Genomic DNA, 20,492 nt, shown 5'->3' on the forward strand with positions numbered 1-20,492 from the left:
GTCAAACAAAAGATGTGTGTAGTAAATATAATTGTGTAATTGTACTAAAAATTATGGGGATGCCATCAGTAATTTCTCTTTACCAGTTTTGTTTTAAATAATAGATATATCAACTTTGAAGCTTTTAATGAACTTGGAGGAGTGTGACATGAATTCTCATACAAATACGTTTTTTATGCAAAGTGAAAGTCTCATGCTTGTTGAAGAAATCTACAATGAGTTTCTTTCATTTGAGAGGCTGACTTTACATGAAGGGATACATTTCTGACAAAAGTCAGAGTCTGACTTTTCCATGAAGAGATACATGCCTTCAGTAATGCAGGTTGCTGTCTCCAAAATAGCTGTATGGCTTATGAGTAGTTCTAGAAACTTTGAGACAGGGTCATTGCTGGCTTTACTTGGGTCAGCTGCACTCTGCATCTGAGATCTTAGTCACAGGAGAGAGAAGAGAAATACTGGTTCTGCTTTTCTTCTATGGCAGCCTGGGGCTATCTACTTATAAGACAGAAATGAGTATTTCATCACAGACAGTATGTATTATATTTAGTGAGTGTAAAATAAACAGAGTTATTGGCTATCTTATTTAATAGAATAAAAGAGTTTGGTTGCAATGGATGTTTAAAGATCATCTACTACAATCTCCCTGCAACAAGCAGGGACGTGTTCAACTAGTCAGGTTGGTCAGAGCCCTGTACCTCTTGACTTTGAATATATCCAGGCATGGGGCATTTACCTCATCTCTCTGAACAACCTGGGCCATTGTATCAACATCCTCCATATAAAAAAATACCTTTATTATGTCTAGTGTGAATCTACTTTCTTTCTACCACAGTAACTCCTACTAAAAAGTTTGTCCCCATTTTTTTTGCAGTTCCCCTTTAAATGATAGGCTGCTCTACGGTCTTCTCAGAGCCCTTTCTTCTATATGCTGAACAACCCAAATGTTCTGTCTTCATTGGAGAGGTGTTCCATCTCTCTAATAATCTTGGTGGCCCTTCTGTGGATTCTCTCTCACAGGTCCATGTCCTTCCTGTGCTGGGACCCCAGAGCTGGATGCAGCCCTGCAGGTGGGGTCTCAGCAGAGTGGAACAGAGGGGCAGAATCCCCTCCCTGTTCCTGCTGCCTGTGTGCTTTGGATGCAGCCCAGGACACGTTTGGCTTTCTGAGCTGTGAGTGCTCATTGCTGGGTCATGTCCAGCCTCTCACCCACCAGCACCCCCAAGTCCTTCTTTCCAGGGGCACTCTCCATCATTCATCCCATAGCCTGTGTTGAAACCAGGGGCTACTCCAACCCAGGTACAGTGCCTTGCACTTGGTCTTGTTAAACTTTATGAAATTCCCATTCCCATTTGTCCAGGTCCCTCTGAAGGACATCCTGTCCTTTGGATGTGGCAACTGCATCACTTACCTTGTTGTTGTCTTCAGACTTTCTGAGAATGCTCTTGATCTTCCCTGTCAATGTAGTTGATGAAGATATTAAATAAGACTGATCTCAGAGGGACACCACTCATTGCCGGCATCCATCAGGACTGAGCAGTTGACCACTACCCTCTGGATGCAATCATCCAGTCAATTTCTTTCCACTAATACAGATACATCCCTCTCCAATTCAGTGAGAGGGAGCATGAGGAGATCTTACAGAAGTCCAGATAAGTGACATTTGTAGCTCTTCCCTTGTCCACTGATATAGTCACTTCATCATAGAGGGTCACTAAGTTTGTCAGGCAGGACTTTTCTCTTGGTGAAGCCATGCTTGGTGTCTTGAGTGTAATTTGAAATCACAAATAACAGCCCCATTAACCAATGATATTTTTTTTTTTTTTTTTTTGTTTGATGTGATGTGACACCTACAAACACAGTAGAGAACAGTACGTAGTAAGACAAATGTTGCTGTAATCCTTCAGGAATGTCAGTCAGGATTACTAGGAACCTTCTGTTCTTTTCTGGTGTAAAAATATGCAGAAGGGAACAAATTAATTCAGTGACTATGTAACTGTTGGGGATCAGCTGTTAAGCTGCATCTCTGCATCCTCTTTGTTTCATGTGAGGAGCAGGGATGCAGGTACTGGCTGCTATCCAGTCTATCTACTATGACCTCACCATGGGAATTGCATAGCATGTTCACAAAAATGGAATTGTCAAATTTTAATTGTATTGAATTTGGGGATAATTTTTCAAGTACCTATTTCAATTCCATTTCAAACAAGTTTACTTCTAAAGCTGTGAATTTTTTCCAATACAGTATTTTTTTTTCTGAAAAGTACTTCATTTTCTGTTTACTCAAAGTTATATTAAAGAGGGTATATCTTGGTATAACAGGAGAACTCAAAAACAAATTCAAAGAGCAAATTTAGTCCAAATTTTACAGCAGAAGTACCATATATTGGAGGCAGACTATGTAGAGGCAGATCTGTCATGCTGCTAAGCAGCACTGACCTAAGTAATTTTAAAACCCTCAAATATAATTCATGTGAATACATGCAGCTGATGTTTTCTGGGATCATTGTAGTGCATTGCAGTCACTGGGCTGATGATTGGATAAAGTGTTCCACTCTGGGTATAGGACTATAAGCTTTGGAGAACATAATCTCACCAGCAAGATTGGAGTTTTCCTGGAAATAATTTTGCTAACTGCAGGAATTAACCTAGTATAATCCATGGTGAGTTGAATTGCTGAAGTTCCCAGAACATGATTATCATCAGCATCATGCACTGTCATGCATCACCTTGTTTCTCTTCTTTTTTGGTCTCTGTAAGGTCAGATTGACCATTTTTTTCTTTACTATTTGTCTTTTATCTCTCACTTCAGATGGGAAGTAAATAGATTTAAATGGGATTGCCAGTGTGTGAAATGTCCTGCCTTGCTGCCACCCCGTTTTTTTGGCTTTTTGTTTTGAGATTTAGAATTCACAGCTGTTGGTTTCCTCTGAAATCTCTTCTGCTTCATCTGCTGAGTCAGAAGCCCCATGCTATTCTGTTAATTCTGAAATTTGTTGCTATGGTGCAATGTTCTTCTCAGCTTCATTTTTCCCTCTCTGCCAATGTTTTGTTCTCTATGTACCTCCATTTCCCTATTTACTCCTATACTCCTTTTGGCAGGCTCTTTCTGGCATGTGTGTTCCAGTCCTGTCCTCAAACTCCAGTGAATGCCTCAGCCCAGGTTCTAGCAAAGCAGAACCCAGACACTTGAAGGCAAAGATCAGTGAGAATAAGTACAAGCAAAGGTGCTGCCCATAGAATCAGCAAATACTGAGCCCTAATTAAATAGGACAAGTAGTTCCAAATGCTGTATATAGGGACATCTATATTGAAGTTATTGGGAGCTCTTTCCAGCTAAGGAAATTAAATCTTTAGAACTAAAATTAGGATGCTAGGACAATAGCTTCTTATATGTACTAGCAGCTAAAAAGACTTTGTTGCAAGACTAAGAACATTTTTACAAAACAGTATATATATTCTTTATTGCTGTAAAACAATATATTAAATTCTTTCTTTAAAATACATTTTTCTTTGCTTTAAGAGAGACTTAATGTCCTATTCTATTTGGCTTGCTTATGGGCAAGTAAGACACTGCATTGTACTAGCTAGAGTATATCAATACTTGTAAGCTTCTTTATAATATGTCTATTAAAAAGTCATTACAATCCAATCATACTGACTAAAAAACCCCAATGATAATATCCTGTATATTTTGGTTACATGGCGTAAGGCATTCTCCATATCTGCAAATGGTATAAGATTCCTTTTTTTTTATTTTTTAAATGTATCTCTCAAAGTGTCGGATTTGATATCATCACAGTATTTTACACTTAAAAACTAATAGCTATGTCTCTACTGAAATTCAACTCTGTGAAAAATGGTTGAAAAATCATCATGCATCATCAAAAACCAAAATAATTTGATATCATTTTTGCATTTAATTACTTAAGCTGTTTCATAAGTATGAAAGATAATATTTGCAAAGAAAAAAGCATCATCAAACTGTTAATATCTATTTTTAATAGTTACATCCTGTCAAAGATTGGATGCTCAGAAACTCAGTTGCAAAGCTTTTCATAAAAGTGATGAGTGGTCATCCACAAATTCCTCAGCCAGACCATTTACAAGTTCCTCCTTAGGCTTAATTTTTCATTGTCCTGTTGTGTATTTTAATTATTGTGTTTATACATACAATAAGATATATGCCAAATATTTAGAAAAAAGCACTTCAAGAAAAGTAGTGTAAAGCCACATCTGGAGTAAAAAGGTGATTTCATGCAAGGTTTTATCACACAGAAACAAATAGTAGTATTGCTACAGACCTGGAGACCTCTTCATTCCATTCTTTTTTCTGCCTTGATAGAATATAGTAATGCAATATATTCAGATAGATTTAATGATTTAATTAATTTAGGTATCATATCACCTGATGAAGCAAGTAACTTTTTTTCTGTTTTCACAAGTGACAAGAGAGTGTTAAATTAAGTAGCCCCTCTAAAGCCAGTCAACAATAGCACTGGTATCAAAACAGTGTTTGGAAGACAGTATTATGAACAGTTCTTAAAATTAAGTGTTTTGAGACTATTTTGTTTAACTTGGATACAGAAGTATTTGAATGTCTGACCTGGGGAATGATAAATGAGCTTAGTTTGCAAAACTACTGCTGTTTAGGTACTCTCAAGGTTTATTATCTTTTTTCAAATGTAAAGGCACCAAATCAGCAAGAAACTTGAAAAGGTTAAATTTTATATTTCAGTGCTTCTCCTACATCTCACTTTAGCAAGCTTAACACTTTAACTAAAGTCAATGACTTGTGAAATTTTGGAGGGGGAAAGCAGTGCCATTTCTGTAATCTGTGTTTCGTTGTCCTGGAAAATGTTTTGCATAATCACTGTTCCAGTTTATGAAGCACATGCAAAAACATGTACATTTCTTGAATGTCTGCTGGTTCCTTATCTCTGTGTCTTTTACTGTGATGTTATAGAGCTTGGATCATATGGAAACCTAAAATATTATGACACAATGACTGATGAAGGTAAGAAATATTTTAGAATTGTTTGTATGAGCTTTTTTGAAGCCCTCTGAGTGCCTTTTTTGTGTTTACATTTTCCTTTGTTTTTCTTGGTCCTATTTTCATTTTCTCCATTTTTGAATAACTCATTTTTGCATGTGTTTATTGGTGGCTCAATCAGTTACAACTCTTTTTTTAAGTCTTTGTTTTCAACATTTCAGTTCTGCAGTTTCAGGTAAGAAAATACAATGGGATGCTTTTAGCAAAGAAGATATGCAAAACCATACTTGCAAATTATATGGCACAGTATAACATAGATTGTAGGTGCTTATTTGATGCCATCTTTTACAATGCATTCAAGAAGAGACATTAATTTATGGATTTTCAAATCACTCAGAACAATTGATAAGTGACTTCAGTTCACTGTATTATTGAAAAGCAATTAATAACCTTTAAAACTAGACATGTTTATTCCTGGAGTATTAATTGTATGCTTGATTGCAGTGCAAAAAAATTGCAGTTTGAAATCCTGATTCTAGCAATACAAGAAGGAAACAATTAGGGCCTGAATCAGGCCTCAGTGAAATCTCAGGAAATTTTTCTGCTGATTCAAAAGCACTGCAGTTCTATCATATTAATTCAGGAAAGCAGTTAACTCTGTACTAAATTTCCAGCACATGCTTTTTGTCCTAGTGTGGTCAGCATTTCTACAGTTTGGAATTATCTCTGAACTGAGACCTGATTGTCTGTAGGATCAAGGCCTCTTGTCCATCCCTCTGATTATAATGCCAAATAGGTGTTTTCATTATGTTAAATTTAGAGATTAGCAGCATGTTTGGGGATGGGGAAAATCTTGAGGCCTGTAGAAAAATTAGCCACCTATTCCTACTTGTTTTTAATCTTGGGAATTTAAGACAAATACTGTAATTCTCTCTTTTTAAAAACACAGTTGCTTTCTAGTGTTGAGTAATCTTGAATATTTTAAGAGAATCTTCATTGCATGACTTACTCATGATCATTCCTCAGGGAGGACGGAAAGTGATAACACCTGTTTCCCTCTTTCTGTATCTGCTGTTGATACACCAATATAACCATCCGGTTCTGGGGCTGGCTGTGGGAGGTGGTTCCATGCACCTTTGCACCAGGTGTTGGAACATGCTGTTTTCCTCTGTGGCAGGCCTGAGCTTGTAGAATGGTCTTGCCTCACTGCTCTCCATTGCCCAGATTAAGCATCAGGTTCACAGGTGTGGTACCAATATAAGAAAAGATATCTGAAAGTAGATTTTAATAGGCGAATAATGGTGTCTATGTTGTTTAAATAGACACCAAGAACCTGTGAGGAGCCATTAACCTGGGCCACTCAGATATGGCTACTAGAGAGAAAGCTTTTACAGTATGTCTTTTCTCAGTCTTCATTACAATCAAGATAAAAAGGTAATTTCTTATTGTAGCCTTAAACCTGGGTATGTTAAGGGTTTTATTTTTTATGGTGAAGTATCCGATCTATTATTTCAAAAGTAGCCTTCTGAGATTCATAAATACCCTATTGACATATAAATGTATTTATTTGTAGGGAAACAGCTGTTGCAGTATAATACATACATATATGTATATTATTCCCGTGCCTATGCAGAATTAATGCTTTTAATATTCAATGTCACCTCAGAATGCATTTCTCATGAATCAATAATTCAGGACCATACCGTAGCAACAGGAAAAATTGACTTTAGAAACACTAACACTGACAAGAGTCTGTGGTGCAGTGTACCTTCTCAAATAGAACCATCATCATTTTCACTTGTCTTTCACAAGGCAAGTAATGATTAGTGTATCTCAGAAGTTGTATTTCAATCAAAGTGTACTATATTTTCAGCTTTCTGTTTGGATTTTCAGAAGTTTAGTTGCTATCACTCTGCATCACACTTACTTGCATTACCCATTTACTTCTTTCTCTTCCTTTTTATGACTGAGGTTTTTGTACCTTTTGCACAGCAACTTAGTCACAGGAATACATAAATCCAGGTACAAATCAAATTTTTTTTTTTGTGACGTCCTTATGTCCAGTTCTTAAGCCTGCAGTGGAGATACAGAATATTCTTTCAGTTGTCCAGTGAAGAAACTCAGGTGCATTTATTCTTCCTGCTGCATCAGAACAACCAGGGACAAGAATTAATGGTTAAGCTATAATACGTAATCAGATTTAGCCTAATGGCCAGAGACCCATTGCACTCCATATATTAGAAACTTATTTCTATTGTTTTGATTGTTTCTCTTTGGTCTGAAAGTGACTTTAAATTAATTTTAGGTTAATCAGGTCAAACTGAGAGAGTAAATGTGACCCACAAGATGAGAAGAGACCCTCGCTGTAATCTTGTGCTCCACAATAGTCTACAACATGACAAAATTGCATGTGTTTTCATTTGATACTTCTGCTTGATCTTAAAGAAGAAAGCATGTAAGGTGGATTTCTGGGTTTAGATTTGTAGTGGCTCACTAATTATCTTCCACAGCAGGTCATGAGCAGAATTAGTAAGTACAGTTCAGAGTGCTCAACAGCCACAGATTTGACATGTTCAGATTCATGAAAGCTTGGCTATAGCTACATAGATGCAGTAATTTTCCTTTGATTGCAGACTGAAAACAAAGCAAGTGGTAGAGTCTTAAATTTTTTAAGTAAGTGAATTTCTGAAGAACTGTTTTCACATCAAATTAGATATTTTTCTGGCCCAGGTAGCCTGTAGACTGCAATTTAGTTTGTAGATAAAGGATTGACTTTTTAATATATCCTTTATCAGGAAGAGAATCTCTGCCAGCTAATGCCAGCTGGAGTTACTCATGCAGACCAATGCATATCTACATTATACAATACTGATTTGTTTGTATCTATTCAAACAAAAACCAATGTAGTTTTAAGCTACCTTGGTAATCATCTGGCTACTATTGGTAATCATCTGGCCTTGATCACCTCTTCCTTCCACTTCATTCTTTGCAAATTAAAATAAGCTGCCAAATCTGTTGGAGTTTAGTGAACCTAGATTAACTAAGAATTTTCTATAGTGATCTGTCCTATTTTAGGTCCATGGAAGCAAGCATTGTCATTAATCTAAACTCTCGTTATACCACCTGTTGTGAAAAGCTCTGTTACATAGTCAAACCATAGTACATAGGACTGTTCCAGAGGAAGCATAGGCACCTACCTTCTAGAAATAAGAACAGTGACCTAAGATTCCTATGCTTGCTTTATTTAATGACCCCACCTAAAGAGAAGAAAAAAGACATGAGAGAAGATTTGAAGTGGCTTTCTGAAAATTGGAATTACTTAGATGCATCCTCAGCTGGTCCTTTTTCTTGGTGGCTCTGTGCTTCCCCTTCAGTGAACAAGTTTTGGTTTGGTTTAAAGGAGGAAAAGGGTAGAGAAAGAGTGGGAGGGAGGGTGGGAGGGAGGGGACATTGCTCTGCTGTCTTTTCTACATTTCAGTGTCTTCATGCAGGCGAGTACTACTGCTTTTGTCAGTTTCATGCTTTTGATAGTTAATAATGTTTTTTAATAATTTCCTTGCACTTTTGTTACCTACATTGAGTGAATCTAATCAAAGGTAATGATGTAAAACAATGTAAACTGAATCATGCATCTGCTGAGAAATAAAAATAAACCAAAAGACATTTTCCATTTCAAATGTTGATTTTAACTTCCATGACAGTGATTTACAACTGTGGAACAGTCTTCTGAATGAAATGGTGTAACTTAAAATCGTTAAAAGTCAGTGTAAGAAATTCTTTCTAAAGATGCTGAAAGGTTTTTGTAAATGTGAAAAACATGAAGGATACATTCAATTAAACTAATCTAAACCAATGTGAATCTCTGTGAAGACATTTTCTTTTCAGTTTAATAGTGGCCATGTTTCTCTTTTAAGGAAACCTACACATTTTCACACAGTCTCAAATAAAATACCAGAATATCCTTAGGTTCTTCATCATTTTAATTAATGTCTAAAACTGGATTTTTAATTGAAAGGTCCTACGCCATCTTGGAATAGGTGGAGACATGGATGGCTGCACATATATTTTTCAGAAATGTGTTAGCTGCATCATTTTCATTGCTTGCATAAAATGCCTTTCTACATGTGGCATCACAAGCTGAATTCTCAAACATTTAAAGATTAGTTGGAATCTGAAAGCTAGCACAATCCTTTACGAGACTGAAATTATATCAGGCGCCTTTTAATATCTACTCATTCTTCTGAATAAGCAGTTTTAAATGCCCCAACTCTTTCAAAAGAAGTTAGGAACCACCATGACTCAGCATTTCAGCCTAAAATATTTGAGGATGTGATTAGTATTTTTTCTGTTTTTTTTCTCTTTTATCTGCTATCCCCAAAAAAATCCTATTCTTTCTTTCACTCTCTCTTTCTTTAATTCTTTGTTACTTCTTCCCTTCTAACTAGAATCTCTGCCTCTTACTCTGTGCAGTGAAATAATGAGATGCCTTGTTATTTATGATTGTATTCTATGCTTAAATACTATTCTGCAGGCGTTTAACTCTGGGTGCCAAAAAAGATAATATTTGCAAAATATTGTGAATTGCTAATTTTGGTGGTTTTTTTTCTTTTTGGAGCATGATGTGTTTATGAAAAGATAGGGACTGCTGAAAGGACAGTATGGCTTATTAAATATTTGTGGTATTTTTTTACTTTCCAAGTGGTTTTCTGTTGAGAAATTAGTTCCACTTCCCAGCAAATGATAGCTGCTAGTCCCTGTGAATTGGTCATATGCTTCTCCACGTACAAAAATGTGGGTACAGGGGTGTGAAGCGTCTGTTTTAAGGAGGGAAGAGAGGATTTCTTTCCTGACTAATGATTTATTCTTGTACGCTGCATGCTTGGAATTTCTCCAAGTTTTAACTTAGCAACAAGTGATTGTTATCCAAATAATTGAGTTAATTCAGGACTTATTACTTTTACTTTCCACTGTTAGTCTTTTATATAATGCCATTGAAATATCTTCTGGTCTTAAGCCTATGCTGGTTTTGCTGCAGGGACACCAACAGTTTTCAATAGAATTTTTTAACTGGAGATGAAGAATTAACAGAGCTACAGGCCCTGTATTATAATAGTATTTTTAATTAGAAAATGTGCTGTAAAATAGACACCAGTTAAACTTCTAAAAAATACTTTAAAATGCTTAAAGTGCAATAACAATCAGGATAAATCAATAAAGGCAGATACATCAACTTTCTACACATCATAGGCTGTCGTAAGATGTCCAAAGAGTCCTTACATAGAAAGATCTATGAAGGCAGAAAAAGGTTTTGTTTTACCTAATATGGACATCTTTGAAATTACCTTGTTTTAATGTATCATTTGGAGACAGTGGTCAATAAAGAGTGACAGAATCTGGGACCTCTGGAGAGTGTGTAGCCCTAGAGAGAGTGTAGAGGTTGAGCTGCATGGTTAACTTCATGGGAGACAAAAAAACCCCAACCTGGCAGGTTTAGAAGAGAAACTACCTCTAAGAATCTGATACGAAAATCATGTATTCTGGAGACTTCTTCTTCCCCTTCTGAATCACAGAATCACAGAATATACTGAGTTGGAAGGCACACACAAGGATCATCAAGTTCAACTCCTGCTTCCACACAGAAAAGCCCCAAGAGTCACACCATGTGCCTGACAGCACTGTCCAAATGTGTTTTGAACTCTCTCAGGCTGGTGCTGTGACCACTGCCCTGGGGAGCTGTTCCAGTGCCCAACCACCCTTGGGTGAAGAACCTTTATCTAACATCCAGCATAAACCTCCCTAACACAATTTCAGGCCATTTCCTCAGGTCCTGTCATTGTCACCACAGAGAAGAGATCGGCATCTGCTCCTCCTCTTCCCCTCACAAGGAAGTTGCAACTGTAGTGAGGTCTCCCCTTAAGTCTCCTCTTCTCCAGGCCAAACAGATCAAGTGACCTCATCTGCTCCTTATACAGCTTCCCCTCAAAGACCTTCACCATCCTCATAGTCCTCCGTTGGGCACTCTAACAGTTTAATGTCTTTCTCATATCATGACACTCAAAACTATCCCCAGCACTCGAGGTGAGGCTGCCCCAGCTCAGAGCAGAGCAGAACAATCCCCTCCTTTGCCCGGCTGGCGATGCTGTGCCTGATGCACCCCAGGACAGGGTTGGCCCTCCTGGCTGCCAGGGCACTGCTGACTCATGTTCAACTTGCCAGGACCCCCAGGTGCCTTTCCATGGCACTGCTTACAGCATCTCATTTCCCAGTCTGTCCATACATCCAGGGTTGCCCCATCCCAGATGAAGGATCCAGCACTTTCTCTTGTTGAACTTTATATGATTGGTGATTGCTCAGAGCCCTGATTTGTCAAGGCCTCTCTGCAGGGTGTCCCTGCCTTTTGAGGGAGTCAGCAGTTCCTCCCTTTTTGGGAACTTGCTGAGTATTCCTTCCAGTCCTACATCCAAGTAATTTATGAAGATATTGAAGAGCAGAGGGCTGAGAATGGAGCCCTGTGGAACCCCAGTAATGACAGGTTCCCAGTCTGATGTCACCCCATTCACTGTAACCCTCTGTGCCTGACCCATGACCCAATTGCTCACCCATCCCATGATGTGTTTATCCATCTGTGGGCTGCACATTTTGTCCAGAAGGATCCTGTGAGAGACAGTATTGGAAGATTTACTGAAATGCAAAAAGATCACATAAATTAGTTGCCATTTATCAACAGTATGTGTTACCTTATCATGAAAGGAAATCAGGTTTGATAAGCAGGACTTTCCCCTCATGCTGGCTGTGATAAGTGATAGTTGTCACCAGATGACACAAGGAAAAACGATGCACCACAGCTTTGGTCATGATGAAGAGACTAATTTATTTCCTCTGACTCCAATCACTTATAGTTCTCAAATGGTGCCAGTGGATTGCAGGGTGAATGTGCCACGTCTCCAATGACACTGGACAAACTACCTGTACATCAAATTTCTCCGCCTCTATGAAGGAATGCAAAACAATAGGTTGTTTACAGAAAGTTGCGTGAGAAAGTTTTCTACAAGAATGTAAACTCAGAAGGCTTTAGAACATCTTAAAAAATCAGGGCAACAGATAGTGTTGTCTTTCAGGTGTTTTTCAGTAACTCCCAGAATAATCTTAATAATTTTACCAAGCATTGAAGTGAATAGAAGTCACAGACAAATAGATAAGTCAAAAGTGACAAAACTGACAACACTCACTATAATGCAATGTATGTGTTAATATGAAATTCTGTTCTACAGTACTACTAATTGAGAACTGAAACTGTTTGTGTTTATTTATGATATCTTGATTCATCTGTATTCAACTTCTGCTTCAGCTGAAATCCTACACCAGCACATTTATGGGTGAAACTTTATTGACTTCTTCCAAAGAAAAATAATAGCTTTTGGTTTAAATTTCTTGTTCTATTCATTTCTGAGTTCTCAAAAAAATAAAAATTTCTATAAAAAAAGAAAGAAAGAAAGAAAAAAAAAAACCCAACACTGTATACGGGAACATGAGATAGTGTTAAATGGCATATTTGCTGTTTGAGGGGGAATTGAAATGGATTACCAGCAGTGATCTATAGAGACTAAGCTATAGCAAATAAACTGCATCTCAAAGTGGCTGCATTGTAATAATGACAATGTTTTCTTTTAGGAAAGTTCAAGGAAAGGGCCTCAATTCTGCATAAGATTGCCAAAAAAAAGTGCCAGGTGGAAGACAGTGAAAGGCAGAATGGAGCTGCTAATCATGGTGAGTGCAGCATTGCAGATTTATCACCTGTGCCTTAGAGTCTCTTTCACTGTTTTATTTTGTTTGAAATTTGTTAATCATTACTTTCTCCAACATTACATGTGCTATTTTAGTAAAAATACTCTGATTTTATGTACCAAAGAATATTAAATTTATGGATGGGACAGAAGTTAAATGCAAGAATAGAAAGCCAGTCAAGGCATATAGAAAGCCTTCTAGGCAGGTTGAAAAGAAAAAGCAAAGTTGATTTTGGTTCTGTGTTGAAGTGACAGAGAGGCAAAACTTCTTGCAGTATTCAGTTAATTTATTGACATGCTCTAGTAGAATGTGTTTTATAAGATACCATCCTGATCACAAAAAGCATCACCTTCATATTTAAGATTTGATTTGTCTGTATACTACTTTGTGGGAGTCATTGAGGTCCATCTATGCTAATTGTGGAAAATTAACTTACTAGATTTTGCCATTAAGGCAAGAATTTTTATTTTAGTTCCAAAGTTCCTATGCTAAAGGAAAATCTGTACCATGACCTGTTTTCTCTACTTTACCTCATCATATTATCTGCGTTAGAAAACCAGATACAAATGTGTCCAATAAAATCTAAATTATTTTATTACTTGACACTTTTTCTGACCTTGTGTTATGTTTACATAGTATTTGCTTCCAAAATCAGGCAGTTGGTTGGGACGGTCTGTTAATAAACCATAATGCTGACTGTGGGTTTAAGAGACAACACACATACGCTGAAATAATTACAGATAGTCTGGCACTCTGCTGTGGCTGTGATCTCAGATTTTTAATTTAGAAGAATCTCAGGATAGCAGTAATGTAACTAGACAGCTGTATTTACTTCTATGCACAAGAGCATACCATAAGGCATGTTGAACTTGAGTAAGGCATTTCATATTGCTATTCCCCATTAGTTTGTATTGTCCAAGGGATTTTGTGCCATTGACACATTTATGTACTACATACTTTACCGCTTAGAGAATTCCAAGATAGTCAAAGTAAGAATGAATTTTAATAAATTTGGCATCAGAAACCAAAGGCCTAACTTTATCCCTTTAACTCCTGTGGAAGTTTAGCACAAGGACTCTGGTTTAAAGATCATCCTCTATTATTAGATGTTATTACCATATGTTTACTCTTTCCCATATTTTTGCATGGAAGACAGCAGGATTACAGCTTGGAAGTAACTTTACTAATTGCAGGGGTTAGTGTGTTATAAAACTTCTATCGCTGAATGTATCCCCTCAGCTGTATACAGCACGGTGCATTCTATAACATCAGGGGTGAATGCTGTATGTCACTTTTTACCTGAAGTGCTAGGCTCAGTGCATTTAGCATAAACAAAGAGCACTGAATATTGCAATGAACTTAAATATTTCTCAAAATGCTAGCTTATAAGATTTTTATTGAAAATCTGTACTAGACAAATTTTTTTCTTTCTCTTTTAACACAGATGCTGGCTTAACATTAGTATTTGATAATTTGTTCTGACTGAATATATAACAGCTATTTCACTAGTATATTTGTAATTAAATATTCTGATCTGTTGCTTTCCCTCTCTTATCTATGGATGATGCCACAGAGAAAGGTGCAAAAGTGGAAGTTGCAGTAACACCGCCGAGCGATTCAGGACCAGTGCAGAATGGAATCGCCCATAATGTTGAAGAGGTTAATGACTTTTTCATTCTTCTTTTTATTCTTGTGTTAGCAAATATATTGCATGTTTGATTGTGCTTTTCACTGAGAATAAACATCTTAATAGAATGAAGCTGACAGGTCTACATAATATTTAGATTTCATTTACAGCTGAACCCAATGTACAATTTGCCATATGTAAAAGATCTTGCCTTCTGTTCCTGACCTTTAGTGTAAGGTAAGGTAGGAGTCTGGAATCTATTCTTTTGGGAAATGTATTTTTATTTTACAGATAAGATGTTTGAAGCCATAAATATAGCTAATAAAAATTGCTTGTCACATTGAATAAAACCTGTTCTCTTAAGAGAACCTGTCATGATGCACATCATGAAACAGTCAAAATTCATTATGGAAGAGGACCTGTACACAAACTTCTGCATCCTGCCTTCTGTTATCTTGCTTCATAAGATTTTTTTTCCCACTGAGTATATTCAGTGAAAACAATGACGAAAAAGCAATCACATATCACAGCAATGTCCACATGCTTTTAATTTACATTGTAATAAAACATTTTCTAGGCTTGTTCAGAAATCTGCAAGGTCAAGGAGCTTTATCATTTGAGATAATGGTTTCAGTTTCAAGCCGCTGCAGGGGAAGAAGGGAAAATTATTGCAAGAGTACATTACTCAACAATGTGCAATTCCTTTCACCTCCCTTTGGACAGTTTAAATTTGCAGTGATGCAGGCTTTGGAACTTTTATGTTAATTTCAGCAAGTATTAGGACATTCTGAACAATGATTCTGATGTATTAGATGTGGGATACATTACTTATCCTTATCCAAATGGCACAATCGAGCAAAGTAGGGCAGTTTGTAACTGATGGAGGAATGAGTCTGCAGATTTAGCTCCATCAATCTGAATGAAAGGATTTATCTGCTGTCAAAATAAAAACTAGCAGTCTCCTAACAGCATTTTGAGATGGTCCATGCTGGATTCCTCCCCAGTGGCCTCTCCAATTTTATCTTCTTCCAGTGGTAACCTGGCAGCTTTCTTAGGCTGCTTGAGTATTGCTGAAACATATTTTATAATTTAAAAGTACATACTGGAATTTTTGAGAAGTTGTAATACAAATAATTTACTCATCCATGGAACAAGTAAATAGGCTTCCATAATACTTAGGACCCTACTTCACTGTCAGGGTCTCTGCCAACTCTGTAGTGTACCAGAGGCTCTCCTCAGTGTATTGCCTGGCTTTTGTGCATAGCTTCCTTAAACACCTTTCCAAACTCTAGCATCACTCTGAAGCTAACACTGGGTGGTACAGTTTCCTTCTGCTCTGTATATTGACTTAATGGACACTACTAAGATTATTCTCCATTTATAGAAGACAGCAAAATTTGCAGGCAACAACAGAAGGCCACTCACAGCATTTCTGTGACCCTTACCATTGATGAATATTAAAATTTGAAGAAAGGAACTTGGTCATTGCCCTCCTAAGCCTTCTTTTTAGCTTTTCAAAACCTGACCTACAAATGGTCTTGAATTTTGATCTTTTTGTAACCAAGTGTTCTCAACTGTGTATTGATACCATTTGCTTCTGTTTCTAAGTAGAATTCAATCAAGTAGCTTGAAATTTAGATTATTCTTCCTTACTCTAATGCAAAAGGAATTGTTGTAGTGTCAGAGTTTGGAAAGACAGTATAAAATTGCTTCTCTCTGGTTTTCAACTTGTATAGTCTAAGGATAAGGTTTTGTGATCCGTAAGCGCTGCTTAGAAAAATCCCTTAAAAAAACCTGTTAGTGCCTCCATGTTGTGGTAATGATAATTTAGAAATGAGAAAACTAGAGACACTGTCAGTCTGGACTGACAAAGCTTCAAGTATGCCTTTAGGGGAAAAAAATGCTGAAAAACACAGGATGTGAAATGGCTCTAGTCACATAGCAGGTCATTGTGAAGCATGTTTGCCATGATGATACAGAAGACCTGCATAGGCATGTAATTCTTTCTCCTCCATTGTCAAGTTCCACTATGGTCTTCATGCTTCCCCTCTTGCAATACAAGAATATTTCTGACTTTTTTCTTACATTTCACTGATGTAGATTATAGTGTCTGGGTCTAAATCCCTGGACACAAGAATTTTAGAATATCAATCTCTAAATTGGAGTTAGAATTGTCTGAAAATAAGTACATTAAATAGTCCATATTCCTTTAGAAAAAACAGAATATGCACATAAGTCCATTTTACTTATAAATTCACTATTATTTTAAAATTACAATGTTGAGGAAAAGACTCTTGTGAAAAAAAAGATGGTCACAGGCTAAGACTGCAAGCAAAGGAGAAAAAAACCAGCTTTCATATTGTATTTTAATTTTCCTATACTTGTAAAATAATTTTTTAAAAGGATAATACTCCTAATTGCCATGATTTAGTTTTCCACTTACCTCCCCTGGTTTCTTTAGGGGCTTTTTAGGAACCTCTTTATATTTTTTCCCAAATTCTTTTTCTTTCCTCCTTTCCTTCTCTTTCAAGAAAGAAAGAAAGGCTTACATGGAGCTGAAACACAACACAAGATAGATGGCAGGACACTGTCAAGTTAATGACTCCTGAAAGGTGTCATGACTACGTGGATTTCACCCAATTTATTTGGGGTATTTTGCTTGTGGTTTTTTTTTTTTTTTTTTTTTTGTTTTGTTTTGGTTTGGTTTGGTTTGGTTTGGTTTGGTTTTTTGGGGTTTTTTTTGGGTTTTTTTGTTTGTTTGTTTGTTTGTTTTGTTTTGTTTTTAATTTCTTCATTTCTCTCTTCCAAATTCCACTGTCTTGCTTTTCCCTTTCCCTTTTTCCTAGGACTTTAACTCCATTTTTCTTACTCCACTGTCCTCCAGGGAAATTCAACTGTTCTCTTTCTATCTCAAGCCCTTGAGCAACAAGAAAAACTCTCTCCTAATGCTGCTTGCAGAAGTTCAAAAAGGGTGTCCAGAAAATGTACCCAGCAACATTTGTGCCAGACAGTGAGACTCTTATCACCCACTTTACTATAAGTAGCAGCTGATACCCTACTCTTCGACAAAACTGGGATCATCAGCTAAGAAGGACAGTCGGGTGTGGTCTCCTTCCTATTTCTTAGCCAGCACAGGAGGGAACAATACCTCCTCCCACCATACCATCTGTAAGACATTACTGCTTTATTTGAAGTCAGAAATTGCCTTCCTTTCTGCTGGATATTGCATCTTCCTTGGGGATTTTGTTCTACTTACAGCAGTCTGTCTCTTAACCTTTAGCAGGTTGCCACAGGGGAGAAGACTCTGTTATATAACACTTCATAGAGTGGTACCAAGCATGCACAAGAAAATGAAAGAAGACTAAAAGGACACTTACTAGCTCATTAAATGTTTTATAAAATGACCTTCAGAATTCTCTTCCTTCTGAGAAGTCCAGTTCCACCCCCTGACACCTTCTTAACTAGCATTTGGTAGCTGTTTTAACCTGTGGCTTACCTAAAAATAGTTTCCAATCTGAAGATAACACCTTTTCCTCCCACCCACACATGCACGCATACACGCACATACATACATACACACATGCACACAGTTTTTCCTGTTTCCATGGAAACCCTGCTGAAAGTATTTACATGCCAACCGTGACTAAGTTTTCCATGAAAATATAAGGCAATTTTTATGTCATAGGAGAGTGGTGCAAAAGCTTCATTGCTTGCATTGGATCATTGGATTTAATATGCTTACCTGAGCAACAGTTTGGCAAAGCATGTTTTGCCTTCCCCACTGAAGAGCAGCAGCACCATTCAGGACAGAGCATTGACTGGGATATATCTCCCTGCCCTGGAATACTCATTCCATTCACATTAAATTAGCTTGGTGAGAATATGAGTAGCATTGCATTCTCTGTCTTAGGGTATTAATCTGAGCTATGTTAAACATTACTATTTCATAGAGAGAGAACGTAGAGAAGATTAGAGCAGCCTTTGTTGTAAGGCTGTGATATATTCTAGCGTCCCTGGTAGTTGTTTGATCATCATAAAAAGGTTATTTTCCAAAGCCCAAATACTTTTTCAGCTGCCACACTTGGACTGAAGTAAATGTCTACGTCTTGTTTGTTCATTGTAACTTAAAGAGAAGGTGCTGCTATCAAATGGAGTTGATCTTTATTTTCACAATTCTACTTAGTTGCCTGCTCCACATTTTTTGCTGCTGTATACCCGTTTGACTTACTTGAAAATTAGGACTGTGAAAAATGGCATGACAATGAAGTCTTATTCTTTAGAAGAATCTCCATTATACCATAGCTGTTATTTCTCCAGGTGGGCTGACTGCAGTTTTGTGTGTTACATTCTGAGAATTTCTTCTCAAATTCCCTAAAGAGTGCTGGCAATAACATAGCATAGAAACTAGCATAAAAGTTTTGGGAGCTGTAATTTTACTTATTTCTGCAAGTGCCCAAGAGGACACAAGCAGCAAGAGGAGAATCTGAACCAAACATCTACCTGACCTTACTCCTTCCTGTAGGGTCCGCTCTAAAGGTAGCTCTTTTCAGCTCTTTTCAGTGATGGTGCAGCAAGGATTAGCACAAATTAGCCATCCTAAGAAGAGTATCCACATATACAGAATGCATTCTGAAAGCTAATGGATTTAATATTACTGCCTGCTTGAATTTTATTCAAGAATTTGTATGGAAAGATGTTGCTTTCTTAGTCACCCTATAGAAATTGCATACTCTTGTACTAGCTTACTATCTCACCTTATTTTACTTTTTTTTCTTTAAATGATATGTATGAGAAGATAAATGAGTGATGTGGCTTACAGATAAGCAGAAGGCAGAGATTTGAGGCTGTTCATAGAGTATTGTCTGTACTTTCTGCCTTTCTAGTAAAATAGATTAATGTGAGATGTGCCCTTCTAAAGAAAAAAATAAACCTCTGGGACAGAGAATGTTTGAGATCACAATCACATCCGTTTTTTTTTACTTATTCATTGTGAAAAGTTGGTTTGTACAGAGCTCATTTCCAAAAAAAACCCTCAAAAACAAACAAACAAAAACCCAACCCAAAAAAAAAGAAGACCTGAGCAGTCCTTTGCAGCAAAGAAAGGAATTGCCTCTTTAGAGGTGGTATAAGCATATATATATATGCTTATATATATATATAGGCATAAACAAAGGTGGTACTGTAGCATAAGCAAATGGAACTGTGCATAATTCCTGTCTTAAGTTTCCTTTCTTCTGGAGCCCTCATGCTAATTATTTATTGATTAATTGTATCAGCAGTCAGAATGCACAAGAAATGTACAAGCATGAGAATTTATAGCTTAGCTCTTCATCTTAGGTGGACTAAGATTAATCCTCAGAATATGGTATTTATAGTTCATATTTATAGCTGTTACACAATATGAGTAGTTGGTGAACAGTGGCAGATTCAGTATTTCTAGTAAGTTTGAGGTGGTTCTTTGTACTTGTTTTCCATTTACTCCTAATGTGTGGAAAAAAAGTGTAAAATTCTGTTTCATGTTGTGCCAGAAAAGCAACTGGTTTTCCTAATGTAATATGACTGTAAGCGTCTATTGAGACAGTGATTTTGTGATGTTTGCTAGAAGGAGTGACTACCTTGTGACTTTGGCAGATGGAGTTGCCTTGTGACTTTGGCAGATGGAGTTTGCTATAAACTGTTGTTTATAAACAAATAATTGTGGATGAAATGTCACTGTATGTTTGTATTGTTTACATAAAGTGAACACACCATAATTTCCTCTGTTTGAAAAAAAATTTACTAGGAAAATTTGATAGGTTTGGATTAGATAATAAGAAGAAATTGTTTACTATGAGGGTGGTGAGGTACTGGAACAGGTTGCCCAGAGAAGTTGTGAATGCCCCAACTGGAGCTGTGGAAGTGGTCAAGGCCAGGCTGGGTGAGGCTTTGAGCAATCTGATCTAGTGGAAGAGGTCTCTGTCCATGGCAGAGGGGCTGGAAATAGGTGCTCTTGAAGGTCCCTTCCAACCCACATCACCTCATGTTTCTAAAATGGTCCTGAGCAAACCAGTAAGTGCTTTCTTCTTTGGGATTACAGATAAGTATTTGATA

The 20,492-nt window shown here is 37.1% G+C and overlaps 1 protein-coding gene across 6 annotated transcripts in view; it reads left to right on the top strand.

The window, feature by feature from the left end:
* SLC24A2 (solute carrier family 24 member 2) overlaps positions 1–20,492 on the top strand; it is a 135,861-nt gene that overhangs the window by 67,321 nt on the left and 48,048 nt on the right. For 4 of the 6 annotated variants that reach the window (XM_054004222.1, XM_054004217.1, XM_054004219.1 and 1 more), the window contains exons 5-7: positions 4,964–5,014; positions 12,662–12,757; positions 14,349–14,434. In XM_054004222.1, the coding sequence (XP_053860197.1) occupies positions 4,964–5,014; positions 12,662–12,757; positions 14,349–14,434 (233 nt within the window). The remainder of the gene's footprint in view (positions 1–4,963; positions 5,015–12,661; positions 12,758–14,348; positions 14,435–20,492) is intronic. The other 2 variants (XM_054004220.1, XM_054004221.1) reach the window with 1 other exon arrangement.

Source organism: Vidua macroura, chromosome Z (assembly GCF_024509145.1).
Source record: "Vidua macroura isolate BioBank_ID:100142 chromosome Z, ASM2450914v1, whole genome shotgun sequence".
In the NCBI taxonomy this organism is placed as follows: Eukaryota; Metazoa; Chordata; class Aves; order Passeriformes; family Viduidae; genus Vidua; species Vidua macroura.